This window comes from Vipera ursinii (genome assembly GCF_947247035.1).
Source record: "Vipera ursinii genome assembly, chromosome: 5".
NCBI lineage: Eukaryota > Metazoa > Chordata > Lepidosauria > Squamata > Viperidae > Vipera > Vipera ursinii.
The window spans coordinates 23,321,517-23,345,391 of NC_139518.1; the positions used below are offsets into that span (position 1 = coordinate 23,321,517).

Sequence of the window (23,875 nt, forward strand, 5' to 3'; positions counted from 1 at the left end):
ATGCAAGTAGGCCATGTGCTCTACTTACCACTTTACTCCTTGCATATTTGGACAAGGCAATCAGCCAGGCAAGTGATAGCCCAGAGGAACAGCTGTGAGGGAGTTCCCAAGTACAAACAAGTCCCCTTTAACTGGCATAGGCTATGGCAGCTGCTCAATACTTCCCACCCCCCACATCCACCCTATCTGTACATATGCCTATTTATTCTTTCTTACATTGCCAACAAGGTTGGCAATGTAAGAAAGGAATGCAATGTTGAATTTAAGTTTTAGAATAGATACAGGGGGTAAGATCAAGTGAAAAGCAAGCTACTCGTAGGGCACCTTGTTCTTTAGCCTCTGGATGAGCCATTGGTCCAGAATCATGAATGGACTTATAGCATCAAACAATGAAGGTATTATGGATACCAAGCGCAGTGATGGGTCACTGTGCCATGTAAACCATTCGAAACAAAGGAAAAAAACAAACAGCTACCCCCTGCAGGTTACTACCCAAGGCTGGCTGCAGCTTGTCATCTCTTGGATACTCAGAACTGCTGAATTAGACATTTCTTGTTCCTGGCAAGCTTTGCAGATAGCCCACTCAAGTTTTAATAGCTTTAGCCAAATCAGAGTGGTAACCATATGAACTAGGAAGCTCACAAACTAAATGCTAAAAGAGTCAGGTTCAAAAATACCACTATCCATGTTGAGTTGCCAGGATACACAACATCATCTGAAAAACAGAGGGGAAAGTTGGATTGCAGCGGCCACATGTAGGCTCCATGTGAAACTGGCATGGGCTTCAAAAGTTCAGATTTTCTAGACTTATCCAATATACATTAGCTAAGTTTATAAAACACATTAAACCCAGAGGAGAAAACCATAATTCATGTATTATGCCTAAATAATGAAATCATAGTAGGACTTAAATCAATAACAAAGCTCTCATAATATGCAAACAGAACGGTCAGGTATCTTAACACTGGACTACAAACTAAACCACATCATATACTAAGTCACAAATTAACCAATCCCATTGTATCCTGACATGTTACTTAAACTTAGCTTTTGGATGTATGCAAAAATAATAAATGTGGATTGGTAAAATAAGTATTAATTTGGTTTTTTTAAAAGATTACTAGACAAGTTTGCTCCAAAAGGTACTTCATGGCAAATTCAATGGATTGTGTTCTTCAATAAACCTCATGTGGATCCTGGAAGAAAAAGAATCCCTAAGTTTGGTGCTTGTTTTATTTCATAAAGGCAATCCAACATGTTAAATGTGCTCATGTGAAGAAGTAATCACCCCTTAAATTCAGTTATTCATTGCATTATTCTTACCAGAAAACAGATACTTCCTCTAGGTACTAATAACCTCTCACATGGCTATGTAGAAAGTTACGCCTGTTTCTCCAGAATGAACTGCTTCAACTCTGTAACATCTGAGAGTTTTCTAGCATTTTCCAGCTTATTTCAGATCCTGTGATAAGCTTTCTGTGGGCTTTGATCCGATTATTCAAAAATGCTGAATTTGTTTTTCTTCATCTGCTAGATTTGCTCATACAATATACTGAGACCCTTGCCGTGCTCCACAAACTACTTGTTTCAGCATCAGCTGAAGATGGCCTACCGATTATTCTGATACAAAACAGAATCCATGCTTCCTTTAATCGTGGCATGTCCTGAGGCAGCAAAACATTCCGAAACCATGACTGTATCATCTCTATGCTTGACAGTTGGTATGAGGTTCTTATTGCAAATAAGTGTTTGGTTTCTGACAAATGAAACAACACCTACATGACTAAAAATTTTCAATTTGATTCATTTGTTTTTAGAGCATTCCTCCAGAAATCTCAAGTAAAATACTTGGGAAGCTTCACTATTACTCCCAATCTTCTCCACATCAAGGTTATATAACTTTTCTACTAATATTCAGTGGCAATAATATGCAAAAATTCCAAAAACCTAAAAAGGGGGAAACAGATTTTCATAGAATGGTTTTGATGAACAGATATGAACATATTTAAGATATGTTAGTTAGTGGAATTCCACTTTTTTTCCTAAACAGAGCCAACCAGGGAAGCTTGGCAGCCTACAAGCCTACGAGGCTTGGGATATGCCGATGAAGATTCTCAGTCATCTAGGTAGAGTTGCTTGGAAGCTGAGTCCTGGCAACTGGACTACTTGTTGATTCAAAACATTTCACAGCTTATCCAAGTAGCTTCTTCAGCTGAACTGAAGAAGAGTAAAGAAGCTACTCGTACAAGTAGCAGAACGTTTTGAATCAACAAGAAGTCTAGTTGCTATGACTCAACTTCCAGACAATTCATTCCCATTGGGACTTAATATCAGTCCCTGTAAATGCAGTAAATCCTAGGTCACCAGAATTCTCTCGCAAGTAGAGGTAGTCCTCGACTTACAACAGTTTATTTAGTGAATGTTTAAAGTTACAAAGGCGCTGAAAAAAGTGATGTTATGACCATTTTTCACATGTATGGCCTTTGTAGCATCCCCGTGATCATGTGATCAAAATTCAGATGCTTGGCAACTGGTTCATACTTATGACACTGCTGTATCCCAAGGTCATGTGATCACCTTTTGCAACCTTCTGATGAGCAAAATCAATGAGGAAGCAAAATTCCTTTAACAACCGTGTTACTAACTTATCAACTGCAGTGATTCACTTAACAACTGTGGCAAGAAAGGTTGTAAAGTGGGGCAAAGCTCACTAAATAACAGAATTTTTGTGCTCAATTGTGGTCGTAGGTTGAGGACTACCTGTACAACTTTTTCATGGGCTTGAGATGGAAGTTGGATTGATAAGGGTGTTTGGGTCCATGGTACAATTCTCATTTGAGACACAAAAGAATATGCTTTTCTCACCAAATTAAATGATTTAGTCTTTTTTCTTCTTGCAATTTCAGAAGATTTTGCTATCCCATGCACATTTAGAACATTTTTAAGAGTTGTTCTTCCCACCCAGCAGGTGGAGCTTGGGTAGGAAAGCAAACATTGCAGGGTCCAAACTGAGTCAGTCATTGGGACCAGAGGTGACAGACTCAGATTGGAGCCTGCAACAATTATCCTGGGACACCTACAGTATATTTACTTATGTTCACAACAAAGGGAAAGGCGGATAGAAGAATACACAATTTGCTACCCTTAAATTGTTCTTTATTAAAACTGAAAAGGCAGTATCAGTTGCCGCCTTTTCACTGAGACAGTTCATCAGGGCAGCAACATTTTTAATCAGCATCCTTTCCTGCTGACTGAAGAATAGAAGGAATGCACATAAATGTGATGAAATTATCCTTTGTCTATCATTGCAATGTACTTAAGTATAAAATAATATGGCTACCAGATCTAGGCTATAAATCATGGCCGACAAAGAAGTATAGAAAACCCAAACTCTTTTCTGTTTTAATATAAGAACATAAGCTGTGCTCTGCCAGATCATACCCTTGTTCTGTTCTTTCTAGTGGCCAACCAAAATATAGAAGGAAGCCCATTAGTCTTCCAGCAGATGACCTTGGCAAATAATAAAAATGGTATAGCTGTGTTTTGAGATAAAATAATGACTTGCAACTTCAAATATTTTAAAGCTTTTTGGCAACCATCAGCAAGATGATAGGGCAAATATGCTGAATCACAACCGAGTGTAGCCCTTTTGGATCAAAGCAGCTTAATAGCAAAAAGCAAACAACAATTCAGTTGCATTAATCAATAAGATGTATTAAACCATCTGAACACATTTAGGAAAAATGTGTGCAGGTTTAAAAATTCATAGCTTTCATCATTAAAAATTATCCTAGCAGCAGTCTTAGAAACTCAAACGCTTCAATGGACAAGATCATGGGGAAACTAAGTGCCGCCACATGTTTGTTGGACCCGTGTCCCTCCTGGCTAGTCTATGCTTCTCGGGAGGTTACACGAGGCTGGCTCCTAGCAGTTATCAATGCCTCACTGAGTGAAGGGTACTTCCCTGCTGCCTTGAAAGAGGCGGTGGTAAGGCCCCTCCTCAAGAAACCGGCACTGGACCCAGCTGTTTTAAACAACTTCCGTCCTGTCTCCAACCTTCGCTTCCTTGCGAAGGTCGTTGAGAGCGTGGTGGCACGACAGCTCCCTTTGAACCTGGAGGAAGCTGAATATCTAGATCCGTACCAATCGGGTTTCAGACCAGGGCACAGCACGGAGACGGCATTGGTCGCGCTGGTGAATGATCTCTGGCGGGCCCGAGATAGAGGTTATTCTTCTGTTCTGGTCCTATTAGATCTATCAGCGGCTTTTGATACCATCGACCATGGTATCTTACTGCGTCGTCTTGAGGGGCTGGGAGTGGGAGGCACCGTTCTGCGTTGGTTCTCCTCCTACCTCTCGGACCGTTCGCAGACGGTGTTGGCAGGAGGGCAGAGGTCAAGCCCTAGGCCTCTTAATTGTGGAGTGCCTCAGGGTTCGGTGCTCTCGCCCCTCCTGTTCAACATCTATATGAAGCCGCTGGGAGAGATCATCCGTAGCTTCGGGGTGAAATATCATCAATATGCTGATGATACCCAGCTATTCATCTCCACCCCGAACCAACCCAGTGTTGCCCTCGATGTGATGTCCCGTTGTCTGGAAGCGGTACAGATTTGGATGGGAGAAAACAGGCTTCGACTCAACCCGGCCAAGACTGAGTGGCTGTATATACCGTCATCTCGTTTACTCCAAGAGGTTCCATCTCTGACTATAGGAGGAGAGATGTTACCTCCCATTGATAAAGCACGCAATCTGGGCGTCCTCCTAGATTCACGACTCAGTTTTGAAGAGCACATTGGAACCGTGGCTAGGGGGGCATTTGCCCAGATTCGTCTTATATACCAATTGCGCCCCTTTTTGGACCGAGATGCCCTACGTACAGTCACCCACGCACTCGTTACCTCCCGTATTGATTACTGTAATGCTCTCTACATGGGGCTGCCCTTAAAGACCACCCGGAGGCTTCAGCTGGTGCAGAATGCAGCTGCACGGGTTGTGATGGGAGCTTCCCGATACTCCCATATTACACCCCTCCTGCGTGAGCTGCATTGGCTACCAGTTGCCCTCCGGGTGAGATTTAAGGTGCTGGTACTTACCTTTAAAGCCCTACATGGCTTAGGTCCGGGATACTTGCAGGACCATCTGCTGCCGGGAACAAATTCCCATCGTCCAGTACGCTCACACAGAGAAGGCCTCCTCAGGGTACCGTCAGCTAGGCAATGTCGGCTGGCGACCCCCAGGGGGAGGGCCTTCTCTGTGGGAGCACCAACCCTATGGAATCAGCTCCCCCCTGAGCTTCGGATAGCCCAAAACCTCCAATCCTTTCGCCGCGGCCTCAAAACACACCTGTTCCACCAAGCTGACAGGCATTTTAATTAATTTATATTTAGTATTTTTAATTCATTTTTAAATTCTCTAATTTTTTATTGCACTGATGTTCTCAATTTCATTTTATCTTGATTTATGCACTTATTATATGTTTTATTGTGAGCCGCCCTGAGTCCTTCAGGAGATAGGGCGGGATATAAATCCCATCAATAAATAAATAAATAAATAAATAAAATTAAGTTTTTCCTCATTGCCCAGGAAAATAATTAACGCACGTAATCTTTGACTTACAACCATTCATTTAGTGACCATTCAAAGTTACAGCCGCACTGAAAAATAACTTATGATCAGTTTTCATACCAACAACTGTCACAGCATCCCTATGATCATGTGATCAAAATCTGGGCACTTGGTAACTGGCATTTATCACCATTTGCAAATTTCCCAACTGGCTTCTGACAGCAAAGTCAATGGGGGAAGCAAAAATCACATAATGACATGATTCACTTAATAACTGCAGTAATTCACTTAACAACGGTGGCAAAAAGGTCATAAAATGAAGTGCAACTCACTTAACTGTCTGGCTTAGCAACAGAAATTTTGGGCTCAACTATGGTCATAGGTCAAGGACTACCTGTAACAGTTACAGAGCCCATTGTCCCAATTCTCTTAATTTGCTCACACGTTCTTGTTTTATCTTCTTTAAAGAATATTTAGATAATTATTATTGTCTTGTATACTTTTTATGGTAACCTCATTGCTTTATTTGAAAATATTTTTAATCATTACTTTAATTGTATTTGTACAAGAAGTGAATGCAAAACAATACAAATAATTCTAGCAAAGTAGTTTTGAACATTATAACCAGCCAGAAATTCCGCATTGTAAAATGACACTTAAATTTTATAGAGTTGTATGAATACAGAGAGATTAGATAAAATCTTAAAGTCCCCTGAAGGCTTTTAAATTTATCCAAACCACATTGTAAAAGGTACTTTACTATTTTCCTCTGTGGAAAACAACTCTATTTGATTGACATAGTGTCTTTATATTTTTACTTTTTCCTCTTCTCACCAATAATTTGCCCTGTATGCACATGTGCCGAGAAGTCAAAATTTGGCTTTTCCCAACTACATGAACATTTCCTACTCTTGCTTACTTAAATATACTTTCTACATGTGAAAATTGCAACTTATGGTGGATGCAATGCATCCATTTCCTAAAGACCTAGAAGGATTAAAGCGAAGGTTCCCATGATTTGGGAGATGAGTAAAACCAAAACTAGGTTTGTTGTTTAAGAGTTTAAAATAACTTTGATGTAGACAAGAAAAAAGTAACTTTGATTGCTGCAGAACAACATACAAGTTTTAAATCAATTTGTCTTCCTTTTATAAATTTCAAAAGGAAAGCAACACATGACAGGCAAGCCTTCAAGAATGAACAAGAATAGTATTTGAATTATTGATTTGATTTACCCCTCTAAAGTTTGAAGTCCTGAGACTAGAGAGTTGAGCTCATCCTCTACCACATGCATAATAGACATTCCTCGGATCCAAACCATCCACAATAGAGGTTCATTCAGCTTCTGCTTTAATGTCACAAAGAGAAATTCCACAACTTCCCCAAGGCAACTGTTCAACCAGCCGACTGCTCCTACTCTTTGACAGCCATCTTATCCCTCCTACGTGTCAGTTAAATCACTCTGATTACTCTTCCTTCTGTATTTGCATTAAGCTAAGGTTAGTTCTGTGCTGACCTAGACTGGAATGTCAAGTGGGTCTTGCAAAACCAGCTCAGCTGCCCAAGTAATTGCTTGGAGCAGCAGCAATTTTGTGGGTGCAACTAAGGCTTTGTTCCATCCAAGTGGAATGTCCTAGGATGAGAGATGAGGGCATGAACCTTTGGGTCATGCAGTGCAGCTGTTTTAAAGTACGGCAAATAGCTGTGGGTTAGTGCTATTCAAAATCATTTCTCCCAGCCCTGTTTTTGCTATTGTTGATTGTTTAATAACAAGGTCAGGTGCAAACAAATTTCTCTGGCACTATTCCCCCCCAAACACTACAGGCAGATAGATTAAACCAACCAGTTTTGACATTTCTTTCTAAATTCACGTCTGAATCTAAGAAATACTTAAATAAATCCTATAATCAACATGGGTGTAATATGCCATAATCATAGTGAATCAGCAAGCAACAAGAGAGATTTGCAGAGGGAGCTCAAAATACTTGTTTACTTTCAAGATGTTTCTTCTGGCATCCTTTGCAGACAAATTAGAAGTGTGTTTCTCAACCTTAGCAATTTTTAAGATCTGTGCACTACAACCTCCAGAATTCCCTAGCCAGCAAGGCGAGTTGAAGTTCGTGCATCTTACGGTTGCCAAGGTTGAGAAGCAATGATTTAGAAAGAGGCATTCCAAGTTCTGTTCAGATGTGCAAAGTATGAACAAGTGCAATGCCAATACTTCCCTAACTCTACAGAAGCGGTTGAGTCAATAAGGCAGCTTAGCAAGGAAGAAAGACATTGCATCACCACGCCCATGTAGTCCGATGGCCAGACAGACCAGCAACCCATTTGTGAGTTACTCTCTAGTTCCCAATAACTTTGTGTGGCTTTTTAAATATTTGTTAACCAGTTCCTGAGGATCCCTCAATCATCATGTGAAATTTTTGTTTTGATCAACAATAATTAACTTGCTAAGACAGCGATGTCTTTCAAAGAACAACACTTAAGGAGCAGGACACACAGCTGGATAAGCTCAGAAGCAATGAAATAAAATATTAAAATTATTTTTATGTACATTTTGTCATATTTAACACAATTAAAATGTAAATACATAGACATGTAATCCTATCACATTAACAACTCAATTCAGTGGCCATTTTTGTAAATAATAATAGCTGGAAGGGACCTTAGAGGTCATCTAGTCTAACCCCCTGCTCAGGCAGGAAATCCTATACCATTTGAGACTACGATGACCTCTTCCAGGGACCTCTCTTAAGACTTCTGGGTATGCTTTTAGAGTCACCTGCATCCTTGGGGATTCAAATTATGTATGAACCTCTGCTTTAAAGAAAATAAGGAGTGGTGTACGAGGTTCTTCCACTCTGTATTTCTACCCTGTTGCCTAGAATTTAATCCAATTTTGTGCTGGCTAACATAGATAACAGACAGTATGTTCCTCTCCCAAAGGTCTGTTAGTCTACATGTTACTTCACACACTCCTTTGTTCCTAGCACAGATTGCTCTACTTGCACCACAAACAATTCAATCCTAAAGTCCTTTGGTGCTTAGCCAAAGCCTGGGTGCAACCTAAAGAGTTCCTAGAGAGATCTAGGTGCATTAGACCCCCTGAGATCCTCCATTAAAGAGATGTAATCTTTAGGGATCAACAGCTGCCTGCAACAGCTATTATAGCTTCATTTAACTTTACCATTTCTTGCCAATTTATCACCTTTTTCAAGTATTGTATTGAAGTCTTCTTCTAATTATGTTGTTTCTTGCTCAGCGTGATAAAGCACATTTTTGGAATCTCAATATTTTAGCTGTGTGTAAAATGGTGCTCAACTATTTCAACTTTTGCCTTTGTATAAATCCAACTACATTTGGAATAACTGTATGTATCTTGCTGCAGCTTAGAAAGGAAATTTTAAAAAAATGTAGAAAAAGGCAATCAAGATAGTCAATTCAGTCACTGCTCTGTAAATAAAGGTGACAGCTTTGGGGCTTTTAGATATGATAAAAGATACGATAAAAGTGAACAAAGTTATTAATGCAGAAAGTAGAAAAATGTATAAAGAGCAGTTCCTGTCTCACAATGAGAAAACAATATCAACTGAAACTGAATACAAGAAAGCTGTTAATTCATTTGTTGAAAATTCCATGTGCCTTTAGAAATACATGGCAGTGGCCATCAGTAATTTTTTTTATTTTTTTTTATTTTAATTCCATTTATATCCCGCCCTTCTCCGAAGACTCAGGGCGGCTTACAAGCTTAGCAGTAGCCTTCATTCTATGTATATGCCTGCTTATTAGGGCTTTCGCCCCCCCCCCCAGCGGCATTATTACAAAGTCAGCTTAATTGCCCCCAACAATCTGGGTCCTCATTTTACCTACCTCGGAAGGATGGAAGGCTGAGTCAACCTTGAGCCTGGTGGGACACGAACCTGCACTAATTGCAGGCAGCTGGTGTTACTTAAGGAGGCATTAGCCCGCTGCTCCACCAAGGCTCTAATATGACATTAACAATCCATTTAAGATCACTATTAGTGCATGCTCCTTAAATCTAATCACAAAAGAAGAAAAACAGGAGACGAGCATCTATTTGTTGACTATGGGAATCTAGTTGTTGATCTAAAATAAGACTTGTGATCTGCCCAGAATTGTGCAGACTAGAAGTGAGCCAGACTAAAAATATATAATCTCAACTCAAGTTATCTCACAGAGATAGGGGAAATGGCAGGAAAGGTGAGATATTGATCTAACAAATCAGTCAATCAAAACATTTTACACTGTTTCCACTCTACAGCACTTTTAGTTTCCAAAGTTAATCACAGCTAATCACTGCAACCAATGAGAAAACTCAAATAGTTACATCCACCAACAGGATCCATTTTCTTCAAATACCTGTTTGACTTTTACTTTGGTATCTCTTGAACCATTATTTCATTATTACTGACATCAGACGACCATCCAATTAATGAACCCAGAAACTCAATTATGCATAAAGTCTTCAGAGAAAGTTCTTTTCAATACATAATTGTCTTCTAAGAATAGAAGGTAAAGGGAGGGAGAAGGAAGCTTTTACATTTGAACCTGTTCCCCAACATGTACGTCATCTGCCCTAATCAGACATGAAATGTCACGTTCTGCACAAATTCTGCAACTCTAGTAAGATTCCTAAATCCTACTTTTTGTTCCACCAGCACAACTACCTATATTAAAGACCTACCGGTATCTCATTTTGACTTTGTCATTGTCTGGATTGCAGTAGAGTCTCTCCAGATGCTCCTGGGAGTCAGTAGTCACACTTTGCCACACTTGTGTAGCGGTTCTCCTGGCTTGCCAGTGATATGGCAGGACAGTATGATGCTTGGGGCAATCACTGCCATACACGCACATGCCTTGAAGAAAATGCACACAGATGTCAATCCCATCCTTCTGGTGGGTATGATATTGCAACTGATTCAAAAGTTCAAACACCAAGTCAAGGGAAGCATCTTCACTTTTGTTCTGGAAAAGACCAGCTCCAAACTTATCACCTGGATTCCCGTTACACTGGAGCAGGCACTGGTTGTTACTTGGGGGTATCCCAGATGGGTAACCTTCAAGTATCTTGCCAGGGTATGCAAGGAGGGCAGCAGCATTAGAGGCAGCATGCAAGCAGCTGTCTTGGAATGGCTCATTAGCAGGAGAGGTAATGGAGGGGAAGCGCTGGTCCTGTGGCTGGACCTCCTCTTCAAGATGTCCATCTGATAGTTGTCCCTGAACTGCTGGAGCTCCTGGCACTAAGACGGCTACATTGCCATCTGGTTGTGGGCATGGAGCTGCAATTCCCAAGTTCTTTTTTGCAACAGATTCACACAAGTTACTATGGCTACTATTCTGTCCCCTGGGCACGAAAATTCCATCCAAGGTGCCTGTGCCAAGCAAGCTGGTGAAGATCGGCCGCAGAGCCCGCAGTGCTTCTGAATCCAGCCTTTTTTGCATCTGCTGCTTCTTCTTAAAACATGGCTTGATTGGTGGTATCTTTTCGGGAACACTCGCAGATGGAGGAAACGCCTCTGGAGGATCAGGGGGCTGTGTTTCCTGACAAGCAGCTGGCTGGACTTCACAAGGAGACTCCATTTCAGTTTCCATTGGGCGTTCTGTGCGTCCTGGGCCCACCCTGTTCAGAATTAATTTCCAAGTCCTAAAGACCTACAAGTAGACAAAATAAAACTGTTATTATTGAAGGAGAGTTGTGTCACATCTCCGGTAACAAAGAACCAGGACTCCGATAACACCCCTTATAACACATTTTATGGATTCTTTCATCAAGAGATGACAGTTAGAAAAGATGCTATCAAGTTCCCAAAATAAAAAGGTAGTTAATTTCTCTCCATTCTTGAGGCTGGACACAAAGCCCGAAACCAATTAAAAACTGAAGACCTAAAACCCTAATAAACATATTCAAGTTTCCCTGAATCCATAAACAGTCCAGCTCTGGAACAGGCATTAAAACTACCTCCCCACCCTAACCCCCAATTTCCCTATTTATTTATTTATTTATGCAGGACAGATTGTCCTAGATTCTTAACATCCCTTTGGATGTGTTCAATGCTTTCCTTCCTTCTGCTGTTCTTTCACAGATTAATGAAGATAAAGGACAAACATACCTGCACCAGTTGGTTACTCTAACAACAGGAAGAGATTCATTTTCCTTCCACAAGATGACCTTGCAAGTTGCTACATTCAGAATTAATGACTAACAGCATGTGGGAATGTGAAACTCTTTCAAAAGACTCTTGAAAAAGAGACCTTGTGCACAGTGGCTTCGGAACTGCCAATTGTTCCTCCCTCCAAGCTTCCTGGACAGTTTCGTATTCCCACATATTGCCAGTCATTCTATCTGAATCACATTCCAGAAACCCTGGCTGTTTCTGGCTAAATGACACAGCAAATAAACATGCTGCCACCCACAGGCGGAATCAACTATTGCAGGTCCGACTCTAGTCAGAAAGGAGAGGCAAAACAGCAGCTGCACATATGCAAAAATTAAGGTTTGGAAATGTTCTCTTCTAGCAAGAGCCTAGGGAGGCAGTTAAAATGCTTAAAAGGGAGGGAGTAGAAGTTCTTTTGAATTGCTTCTCCGGCTTTCTAAATAACCAGTACAAAGTCTGTCGCTAGGAGCAAGAAGAAACTCGATACAGGAATACACATACTAAAATGTTAAAAAACACTCTCCTGCCTTTTTCCCACCAGGCCTTTCTCAATTTTACAAAAGGGAATTTGCATATACATTTGCTTTCAGAGGAATTTCAGTTAAACTCTCCTGGGTGGAGTATTCTTCCACTTCCTTAATTACAAGGTGGCCTAGAGTGCTGCCTTTGCCTGTCATCTTTCCAGCAGCCAACAGCTCTTGTCTCAGATTTTATAAGTGTCAATTAAATCCCCAAGAAATTCTTCCTGCTGGGATGTTCAGACTGGGACATGTGGGCAGCCAGGCAGGTTTCAGAAGGATAGAGAACTACACCACAAAAAAAATGTTACCAACACTAGCTGTACTGTATTATCATCAATCATCTCCACAAACAGAGGAAATAACACATTCCATCAAAGTTCAAAAGAAATTCTTGGGCCCCTTATGAGACAGAAAAAGAGAAGCCACTTTTGCTGGGGAAGAAATTCTGAGAAATTGTAAAGCAGATTTGGGCATGATACGAATACTGAATCCAGCAAGCCAGTGAATGCCACTATCCCTCTGTGCCAGTACAAAAAAGATGCCTCCCTTAAGACACAGAGCTGTGCCAGGCTATTGTACAAAAGATTGAACCGGCCATCCATTCTACTGCCAGGCCAAGCAGAAGGACAACTATTCCTGTATCTTGTGGACTCAAAACCTTTGCAGACTTTTTTTACGGGGTTGTTTTTGTTTCATCTAATGAATTCTTTACAGGTTTTACTTTTGAAAATAAAATAACCCATCCATTTCCAGGAGCAGTTTCACCAAACCCAAGATATCATAAATGGTTAATCAGCTGCCCATTTTATCATTAACACGAGGTTACACCTGCTTTATGCCGCCATAAAAACTCAAATCATTATACACTTTATGTCAGAGCAATTCTTATAAGGCAAAATGGATATATACACATACTCCCCAAATTAGTCTGAAGGGTTATCTATCCCTAGAGCAAATAGTTTTGGAGAGGTTGCCAACCAATTTACTCCCCGTGCAAACCTTACGTGCAAACCTTAAGGAGTCGAGCAAGTTTATGCAGAACCAAGATTACTCAGATGGATGAGTCCCTTTCCTGTTCACCAGCTCGAGACATACAGCTGTTCATTCATTACACTTCCTGAAGTTTTACAATTCCAGGATTATGCACCATCGTTAAAAGCAGTCCCCTCCCCGTTATTTTGCCTAGGAGGGATCTCATTCCAAGAAGATCAATTATTCAACAGAGAATAAATAGGCTGCTCCTCTTGCTTAACATAGATCCAAGCGTCGAAACAGCGGTGGGCGTAGGGTTTTGCTCGCATTCTTTCTAAGCGTTGTTTTGAATTGTGAGATTCTCTAATCCAGATCTGTTCATGCGCCGAAAGGTCCAGATTATTCCCTCTGCATTAATTAACATACCATTGCGGCGTTGCTGCCAAAACAACCGAAGGGGATTCCGAGACTCTGGTCTGGAAGGCGCTAAATCTCACTCACAACTACGTTTCAGCGCTTTTTCTGAAAGCGGGACGGCTTCAGACAAGCGGCTTAAAACTTTTTCTCTCTCTCTCTTTCTCTCTCTGGTCCCAGTTGCTTCCCTTCCTGGGCAATGCACACTAATTTCGAATTCGAAGCAAGTCCTGGCCAGCTCAAAGCGACGCTTCTGGGGCTTGGGCTCCGGTCCATGGACCGAGTCCGAAACGGCTGCCCGGGGAAGACCACAGGAATCGAAAAGGACGCGCCTCTGAGCCAAGAGCAGGCTGGAAGAAAAAAAAAACCCACCCAAACGCCCGCGCCCACCTTCGTGCTCGGCTTCCTATCTCCTCTCCAGCGCTCCAACCCAACCCCCACCCGGACCCCCTTTTTCCTTCCCTTCCCGACCTCGATCCCAGGGCCGCCGTCCTCCGAAGCCAATCCGCGAGGCTCCCAGGACGAGCGTTTTGCAAAGCGGGAGGGTAACGTTCAACAAAAGCCAACCTCCAGAAGCCGGGGCAGCCCAAGATTTTTATTATTTTTATTTGTATTTTTTTAAAAAAAGATTTACTACTGCGCGTAAATCCCTCGGGCCCAGCTCTGACCTGGGGGCCTTGGCAAAAGTAAGGACGCCTTTGCTGAGGAGGGTGGGGGGGGGGGAGAGAGAAAGAAAGGAAGTTTCCCCCCCCAACCCGAGTCTGCGGCTTGGACGCACCTCGCTTCTTGCTGCTCGGCGGCCGGCACCAGCAGCTTAAGAAAGGCGGCGAAGTCGAGTCTCCGGGCCGGAGCGGCGGCTCCTCCTTCCTCGGCACCGTCCGTGCGCTCAGCGCAGTCTGCTAGGGACGGTGGCGCTCCGCGAGCTGGAGGAGCAGCCGTTCCTGCCTGGACGTGACCAAGCTCCCATTCTGGCCGCGGCGCTGGGGAGGGGTGGAGGGAGGCCGGCGCTCGCACCAATTCCCAGCCAGCTCCTCTCTCGCCCTCGCCGCCGCCTCCTCCTCCTCCAGCTCCGAACACTGCGCGGCTCACATGTTCCTCGCAGCCTGTTTTAAATACCGCTTCCTGCAAAGCCCTCCTCGGCCAACAGCGGCACGATCCGGGGGAGGAGCCTCGCAGCCGAAAGGGGCGGAGCCCGCTCCCACCTTTCTTGGCGTGCGTGCGTGCGTGCGTGTGTATGAGAGCAGCGTTTCCCAACCTTAGGAACTTGAAGATGCGTGGACTTCAATTCCCAGAATTCCCCAGCCAGCTATGCTGGCTGGGGAATTCTGGGAGTTGAAGTCCACGCATCTTCAAGTTCCTAAGGTTGGGAAACGCTGTATGAGAGGAACTCAGGTTCAGAGAGGCACTCCAGGCCGACAACCCCTCTACCCGGCCTCCTTTTCCTCCGGCCGGCCTCGCCTCGTTTGCGCCGTTCTCACCCGAGCAGGGCGGGCTGAGAGGAAGGGCCGAGCGGGCTCACGGCTCCCTTATTTGCATAAAGTTCTTGCGGCTTGGGCGGTGGGGGGGGAGAGGACACGCACGCACGCACGCACGCACGCACGCACCCGGCAACTGGCGTGGTTGCAAAGAGCTACTTCAGGGGTCTTCAAACTTGGCCCTTTTATGACTTGTGGACTTCAACTCCCAGAATTCCTCAGCCAGGCTTGCCTGGCTGAGGAATTCTGGGAGTTGAAGTCCACAAGTCATAAAAGGGCCAAGTTTGAAGACCCCTGAGCTACTTTGTTCCCGAGCCGGCAGAAGAAGGGGGAAAAAAAGCGAAAAAGCACGCTTGTGCACACGTGTGCCTGGAGTAATCCCCTCCACTCCTTTTACAAAAGGACTTCTCGTTTTCCCAACCTTATGAGAAACTCGTAGCGTGCTTTGAACCGAAGCTGGAAACTTCGCTGCAAGAGTGGAGCAGTTTGTGTTTTTTTTGTTTTTGTTTTTGTATACGCAACGGTTGGGCAACAGCCCTTAAGGTATCATTTCGGGTAAAACAAGAATTTCATTTCAGTGTCGGTTTCTGGCTTTTGAGCCGAAAGGGAGGGAATCAGAACTGGGCAGAATGACTGGCTGTTTGTATGAAACTGGCCTGAATTCGCTGGCGTTAACTAAGTCCCTGCCTCTTTGAGGACTTTTAAATTAAACCGTCATCTAGTATAAATTAGAGAAGAAAGCAAGGAACCTAGCCAAAAACGGTGGGAACGAAAGAGGAAGCTCCGAAGTGGTTCCAGGAATGCTGGCTCTGTGAGAAAGTTTGTGAGATAACAATAATTTGTGCTCATTTTTTTTTCATGCACAGACGCTTGCGACAAGAATTGTAATCCGGTGTATATCAAAAGTGAATATGAATTATTGCTTCTCGCAAACTTTCTCGCATAGAAACAGTATTGTATGCCTGGAAACGCTTTACAGCTTTGACTTCGGCAAGATGATTGGTTTCGCTTATTGAGAAATACTGAGTTTCAAGTAGAGAAAGAGTAATTTCACAAAGAAGGAAGTGGACAGATAATAAATTTATAGATTTGGACAAGGTCATTATCTTATTTAGTACAGGACTAACTGCTATTTTAATTTCACTCATTCTCCCTGCTTTTCACACCATTCATCTGAAACCATTAAATCAATATGTCCATCGGACACAATGAACTATAACAATCATAGATTCAGTCCTTTTTTTCAGCATGGCTTTAGCACAATAATGGTACAAAAACATGTTCCAAGACACAAATCCCTATTAAGTTAAGAGGGAATGTACTTACAACTGCTGTCAAAATTTAAATCATCAATGCAAAGCTTTTTGATTCAAGTGGTCCTCGATTTACAACAGTTCATTTAGTCACTGTTCTAAGTTACAATGGCACTGGAAAAAGTGACATGACCATTTTTCACATTTATAACCATTTTAGCATCCCCATGGTCATGTGATCAAAATTCAGACACATGGCAACTGACTCATATTTACGACGTTGCAATGTCTTGGGGTCATGTAACCCCTTTTGTAATCTGCTGATAAGCAAAGTCAATGGTGAAGTTAGAGTCACTTAACAATCATGTTACTAACTTAACATCTGCAGTGATTATCTTAACTGTGGCAAGAAAAATTGTAAAATGGAGCAAAACTCACTTAATTGTCTACTTAACAACAGAAATTTTGGGCTCAATTGTAGTAATTCGAGGATTACCCATACTGCTGTAAAGCAATACTATGGATCTGAGGCATTGAATTTCATGCTTTTTATACCAAAACTACCAAACCATGAGATTATATTTGCCATTAAATTGGTCAGTGTGTATGTTAGGCAGTGGTGAATGTGATTTTTGATTCTCTTTCATCTCTCAGTGGGTAATTGAATCTTCAGCCTTCATATTCTTTTGGAGCACTTTTTAAAATTAGGACATCAAACTGTAGTGAATCTAGTCTTATTCATTTATTTCATTTATTAAGGAAATTTTATATGGCTGCCCAACTCAGTGATTCCAAGTGGCATATACGAATAAAATACCCTCCCCCAAAAAACAGTGACAAAGCAACAAAATAAGGTAACAGCAGAAAGCTTTTTAAAAATGTGTTTTTGTGCAATTAAGACTGACTGATCCAATTCAATATCTGAGGTTTATCAGACCTTGAACCCTTTCTTAATGTAAACAAGATTTCTCAGTCATTTTGTCTTCTCAGCAGCTGCTTTAACATATGAAAGTAGGATCTTGGTTTAAAAAACATTCACACAGTTAAAGGGCTTTTGACAGAATATGTGAAAACAGTTTCCAAAAATCTTCCCAGGAATCAAGTGACTTCTATTCTGTGGTCCACTGGAGTTACTAATTATGTGCAATCCCGATTTGCTGATAAGAGTGAACAATTTTATTTGGAAAGTATGCTGATTACCCTGATCAAAGCCCAATATTCATCCTTTAGCCCCTGGTTATCTGCCTTCAGCTCTGATAGCAACTGTGAATTCTTCCCTTTCATATATTTGCCTTTTCAGAGCTATTCACTTCCCTTTTTCCATTTCTTGCAGAGACTGATAAACACATTTTTCTGTCTCTGGGTTGCCTTCTCCAATTGCAGCTTAATATGGAGAATTAATCTGTATGATGCAGATATGCTTTCAGTTTTTCATTTTGAGCTATAATCTTTCATAGTTTTTTAAAAATCAGTTGTATCTTCTTTTTCTACTTTACTGGCATATAATTTGTGATTTCCCAAGTAACTGTACTGAATCATAACAATCTCCAGATGACCCTGTGTCATATCTTGAATGACTGTCACTCTGCGTTCTTTTTTATTAGTTTCCTCTTATGGAATCAGACACATGGTCTTGTTTCATCACTATCCTACGTCCCAAAACAAATTCCAGTTGATCTTTGTTTTTCTCAGTTTCATTTAACTTTTCTTTTTCTTCTTTCTTGTCTGCTTCTCTCTCGTTTTCTTTTGCTGCACTTCTTGAGTAAGCAGAAGTTGTATCTATAGCTGTTTGACCTATTCTTTTGGCTTGAAGAATTAGAAGATGTGGCTATTGAAGAAATATATGAAGTAGTTGAGGATGTAGTTCTATAACTCTGATAAGTTCACACATATCTTTATCATCCTTAATTTTTGATTCTTTCTTTTCCATTTGTTTTCCTTTGTCTTGTTTTTCTTTTCCTTCCTATTCCTTTTCTTCATTCTCTTGTTCTCTAAATCATATAGCCCAAGTTCTATCAATTTTTTCCCCAGTTTCCTGAACACGGGTTACACACTGTGTGGATGTTCTGGATTGCCTCGTTTGTCTTGATCTTGCTTTTGTTTGATATTCCGATTCATCTTCCTGAACTGGAATGAGGTATGACCTGTGCCTTTCCCTGACTTCTGAAGATGACACAGTACTGCTGGTAGTTGTAGACAAGGCAGTTGTAGTACTCACAGTATTTACAGCTGAAGGTGTAATAGGAGCAGTTAGTGTTGTAGAAACATTGTCTTCCTCAGCTCATAAACAATTTGAGATGCTGCTTTGCATGGCTGCTGCTGCTGAACCTGTTGTGGCCTTTGTAGGAGAAAGCAGATTTTTGTCCTAGAAAACATATTTTTCTGAACACCAGTCACAGAGATAACAGTTTATGTGGATGTAATGTTTGGAATACTAGAATTAATCAAGTCATCTTGTCTTTTATGATAGCTTGAATTAAGTGGTGAAGTTCCTTCATTTAATAGTCTTATATATGCGTCTTATTCCCATTTTCTTCTAGTTATAAGATCCACTGCCATGTATCATACTGGCTTAAGAATTCCTATTTTCTTACTCTTCAGATTCAGAGCCAAACATATTGATATTGTAAGTGCCATATGCACATTGTTGTTTTGGTTTCTTCTTGTCTTTGTTGTCTACTTGAAGAGGACAATCTAGGGCAGAGGTGTCAAATTGACTGCATCGTGGGCCATATTGTGATATATTGGGACTTGTTTTGCCGGTGCTGGGGTGGGCGTGGCCTACACAGGCCATATAGGGTCTGCAGGCCACGTGTTTGACATGCCTGATTAGGGCTTGAAGCTGAATGCGTAACTCAGTTCAATCTTTTTCATTCTGAAATTGGTTTGCTAGCTGTAATTTTTGTTAGAACCCTGTAATTTTTATTTATTTTTATTTTATTTATTTATTTATTTATATCCCACCTTTATTATTTTTACAACTAACCCAAGGTGATGAACATATCCAACACATCTTCCTCCTCCTATTCCCCCACAACAACCATCCTATGAGATGGGTTGGGCTGAGAGAGAGTGATTGGCCCAAGGTCACCCAGTTGACTTTCATGGCTAAGATGGGACTTGAATTCATGATGGTGGCTCAACCACCAGTCTTTAAAAGACCTAATCTCCAAGAAGCAGGAGATTTATCTTTTTGTTCTTCTTTGGGAGAAAATTTAGTTGAAGTTGGAACTTTTATATATTTATTTTTTTATTATTTTTTTTAATTCCATTTATATCCCGCCCTTCTCCGAAGACTCAGGGCGGCTTACAAGCTTAGCAGTAATTTAGAGAGAAATTGAATGAATGAACTATAAAAACCATATAATCACAGGCATCATTATACTCCATAGGTATCTGATCTGTTTACTTCTTAGTCCCCATGAGAAAAAAAATCTAGATTCTAAATGTTTTGAGAATTCACATGAAGATCTTATTTCAGTTGACAAGGAATTCCACAGGAAGAAAGTTAACAGGTGAGAATGCCCACTTTTGAGTCTCTTCCATGGGATCTCAGAAGAGATGGAGACTGTTATCATGCACTATGTGCCAATAGGACTTGTGTGATCAGATTCTATCTGGTGGAAGTGTTTTTGCAATTAAGCAGGCCCCAAACCATGTAGGGCTTCTTAGGTATCATCAGCACTTTGAATTGCATCTAGAAATACACTAGCAATCAATGCTGCAGGACAAACATGTGATAGTATTTCCATTAATATGCAGGTCACTGCATTTTTGCACAGCTTGCAGTTCCTGGATGGTCTTCAAGGGCAGTCTTAAGTAGTAGAAACATGAGATGAAAAGGGTATGAATGGCTGTTGTTGCTGCCTTCCATTCCAAGTCACCAAGCAAAGCTGTATAGTGGCTTTCCTGGCCCTAGCTTCCACTCCCTTTCTAGACTAGAGGGTTCCACAGTACCCCAACTTTTCCTCAGAGGAGCATAAACCCAATCTAGAGCTGAATCTGGTACTCTCTAGATTCACTTGGGTTCTCTGTCAGCAGCAATTCTGTTATATTAGGGTTAGTCTCAACATATTTCTTCCTATCCAGGCCCTATAGTTGCCAGTCATTGGAGCAAAGCTTCCACTGTACCTCTCATTTGCCTTGGAATAGAAATGTATAATCTGTAATTATACTACTGTATAGCCCAAACCATTGAATGACCTCATCTACAACCTCATATAGTTGCTTAAATAAAATGGCAGGCAGAACTAAACAGCATCCCAATATGGCTTCTCCTCCAAGGCCTCAAAACTTGGCAGGTGGTACAGAAAGATACCATGATCAAGGACATCATTGGTTGATGAAAGATCCAGCAAAATTAAGAGACTTATACTTCACAATTGGTGCACAAGGGAGTCTCAAAAAAAAGGTCTTAACAAAAATGGCCTTCAGATTTTGGGGAAACACTTCAGGCATCTCCAGAAACCAGATGAATCTTGCAAAATTAATGTTAGTCCTATGAGATAGACCTTACAAGTAGCACAACCAGGAGCATTAGCTCTGTTCTTTATTGTATGGTTATATTAACAAAAACTTGCAAGATTAAAAGTATTTCTCCCTTCCTTTCTTTTTACCCTTTTAAAAATTAGGGAAGGTCTCTTCTGAAATGTTTTCCACACTCTCCTCTTCTTCTGTGAGTTGAGACATCTCGTATATCCCTGTTGTCCTGTCTGCAGCTCTTCCTCATGTTCCCACGTATTATTACAACAAATTCATCCCTCTATGAAAGCGCTGGCTATAGTAGTCTTGATACACCAGGCTCCTCCTTTCCTATTCTGACACTGCCTGTTACACAGTCAAACAGTTTTGCAGCTTCTGCTTGTGACCCCCTAGGACGCATCCCATCCAGCTCCATCCTCAGTCAGATGAGTCTGAACTCTGTCTGTGATCACCAGTCATCTCACATTTTCATTGTGCTCTTCTATTCATCCCAATTTCTGCCAATCTCTATTTCCTCCCCATATCTTTATCATCAACTACCTAACAGGCCAGTTCTTCCTGCCTGGTTAAAACTATTTTTATTTAAACAATAATCCCACCCAAAACCACTCTTGTCCTGCCCGCTAGGTCCACAAACAACAAAATTATATGTTTCAAATGTTAAAGAATGTGATCCTTTATCTCACAATTAATCTACCCTCTTGTTGTCTGGAATTTGGAATTATTAGGCATTAATTTTTACACTTTCGGAATCAACTACCTCTGAAGAAAGCATTCAGCTAACAACGATGTTACACTTTAACAATTTTCCAGTGGAGATTTAGACAATGGAAAACATCAGTCCTTTCATCCAAGAGATTTATTTAGCAAGCTTTTGTCTGAAACATGGAACAATATAGACAAAATTAGTAAGCAATCTGTAACCATAATTATAATGAATATTACAAGCAATACAGCAGACTAAACTATGATGCTGAGAATTAAATCAGTAGCTTGAGATAAATATTTTAAAATATTGCCACTTGATGCCTTACAAATAATATAAATGAACGTCATGCTCACCTCAGTCCCTCTTTTCTTTACAAGATTAAAAAAAGAAAGCCAATCCCATGCCTGAGTACAGCTCAGAGCCTAATTTGGAGCCATTACAGGAGTCGTGCTGATGAAGTCTGATTGCAGCAGCTTATTTAAACATTTTTGCTTGTCCTTTATGCTCAGCTGGCAAAAGCTTTATAGTTTCAAATATGCTGAGCTATTTGGTCTTGAGATCAATTGAAGTTGCGTAGCCCCTATTTCAGCCTTAATTTGCCTTTGTTAGTTACCCTTAGTCTATCATAATTATTAATTATTTGACATCAGTTTCAGCTTCTTTACTCTTTGCCCCCTTGTGAATTGCTTCCAAAGACTTTACAAGGATGTATATTGGAACTCCATTATTATTTCAGGCCTCTCCGTTAGGGCATTCCTTTCAGACGGAACAGCTCTCCAGTAAGCACACGTCAGTGGCCAGAGGTCAGTATCTGTTTCCTGATAAAGCCTGCATCAGTGCATATACTCCCCACCCCGAATCAATGAAGATTAAAACTAAGGAGGCCTAGGATGTCTTTAAATGCAGTGTGCTCTATGTGTGTCTGCCCTTGAAGACTATTTGGAAATTTCAGCTGGTCCAGAATACAGTGGTATGGGCAGTTATTGCCAAGCCTCTGTCTCTCCATGTGATACCTCTGCTTCGGAAGCTGCCCTGGTGGCCAGTTTGTGTCCAGGTGTGATTCCAGATGCTGGTTATGATCTATAAGGCCATACATAGCATGGGGCCCACTTATTTGAAGGGCCACTGTCTCCCATGGTGTTTGCCCAGCCAATTCGAGCTGACAGTGTAGGCAAGATCCAGTTTCCTTTGTCTAAACAACCTCACTTATCAGGACTCAGGAAGTGCACCGTCTCTATGTGGTGCTTTCCTTCTCAATGAGAGTCCTCCTGATTCCAAAGAGGCACAAAGACCTGACCGTTCTCCCAGGATTTGCGCTGGAGTGTTTGGGGTCCCCTTTGTTGGATGTCAGTTGTTGATGTGATGTTTGGGGGGGAGTGTTTGCTGGATTTGCCATTTTGGTCATCTTTGAATTGGGTTCTGTTGTTTGTATGTCTGTTTTTACATTGTTTTTGGTGTATTGTGAACTACCTAGAGCCCAATTGGGCAGCATGACCAGGCATAACAAGGATTTCATTAAACATGTTGTACAAACTCAGCTATAATGTTGCAAGTGTGAGAAATAGGTTACAATTATTATTATTATTATTATTATTAATTATTATTATTATTATTAATTATTATTATTATTATTATTATTATTATTATTATTATTATTATTATTATTATTATTATTAAATTTCTATACCGCCCTTCTCCTGAAGGACTCAGGGCGGTGTACAGGGCAATAAAATGAAATAAAAATACAATATACAAAATGAGAATGAAATAGAATAGCCCAATTGCAGTAAAAAGTTAATTAAAATTACAATTTAAATACCCCAAACCCATCAGACCAGGCCGGCTTGTTCAAATAGGTGAGTTTTCAGGTCACGGCGGAAAGAGCGAAGGTCAGGAGCCATCCAGAGCTCAACCGGAAACTGATTCCAAAGGTCTGGTGCACCCACAGAGAACGCCCTCCCCCTGGGGGCCGCCAGCCGACACTCTGACCGACGGCACCCTGAGGAGGCCCTCTCTGGGAGCGCACTGGACGAAGGGAAGTTGACGCCGGCAGCAGGTGCTCCCGTAAGTAATCCGGACCCATGCCATTTAGGGCTTTATAGGTCATCACCAGCACCTTGAATCTCACCCGGAGGGCAACTGGAAGCCAATCAGCTCGCGGAGTAGAGGTGTTACATGGGAGTATCGGGAGACCCCCAACACAACTCGTGCGGCCGCATTCTGCACCAGCTGAAGCCTCCGAGTGGTCCTCAAGGGCAGCCCCATGTACAGAGCATTGCAGTAGTCTAAACGAGAGGTCACGTGT

The 23,875-nt window shown here is 41.5% G+C and overlaps 1 protein-coding gene across 1 annotated transcript in view; it reads right to left on the minus strand.

Annotated features, from left to right (window-relative positions):
- TIPARP (TCDD inducible poly(ADP-ribose) polymerase) overlaps positions 1-14,736 on the minus strand; it is a 34,106-nt gene extending 19,370 nt beyond the window's left edge. Inside the window, exons 1-2 of the mRNA XM_083365049.1 lie at positions 14,430-14,736; positions 10,274-11,241 (exon numbers count right to left, since the gene is read on the minus strand). Of these exons, the coding sequence (XP_083221175.1) occupies positions 10,274-11,181 (908 nt within the window). The 5' untranslated portion in view covers positions 11,182-11,241; positions 14,430-14,736. The remainder of the gene's footprint in view (positions 1-10,273; positions 11,242-14,429) is intronic.
- Positions 14,737-23,875: the final 9,139 nt, after the last annotated feature.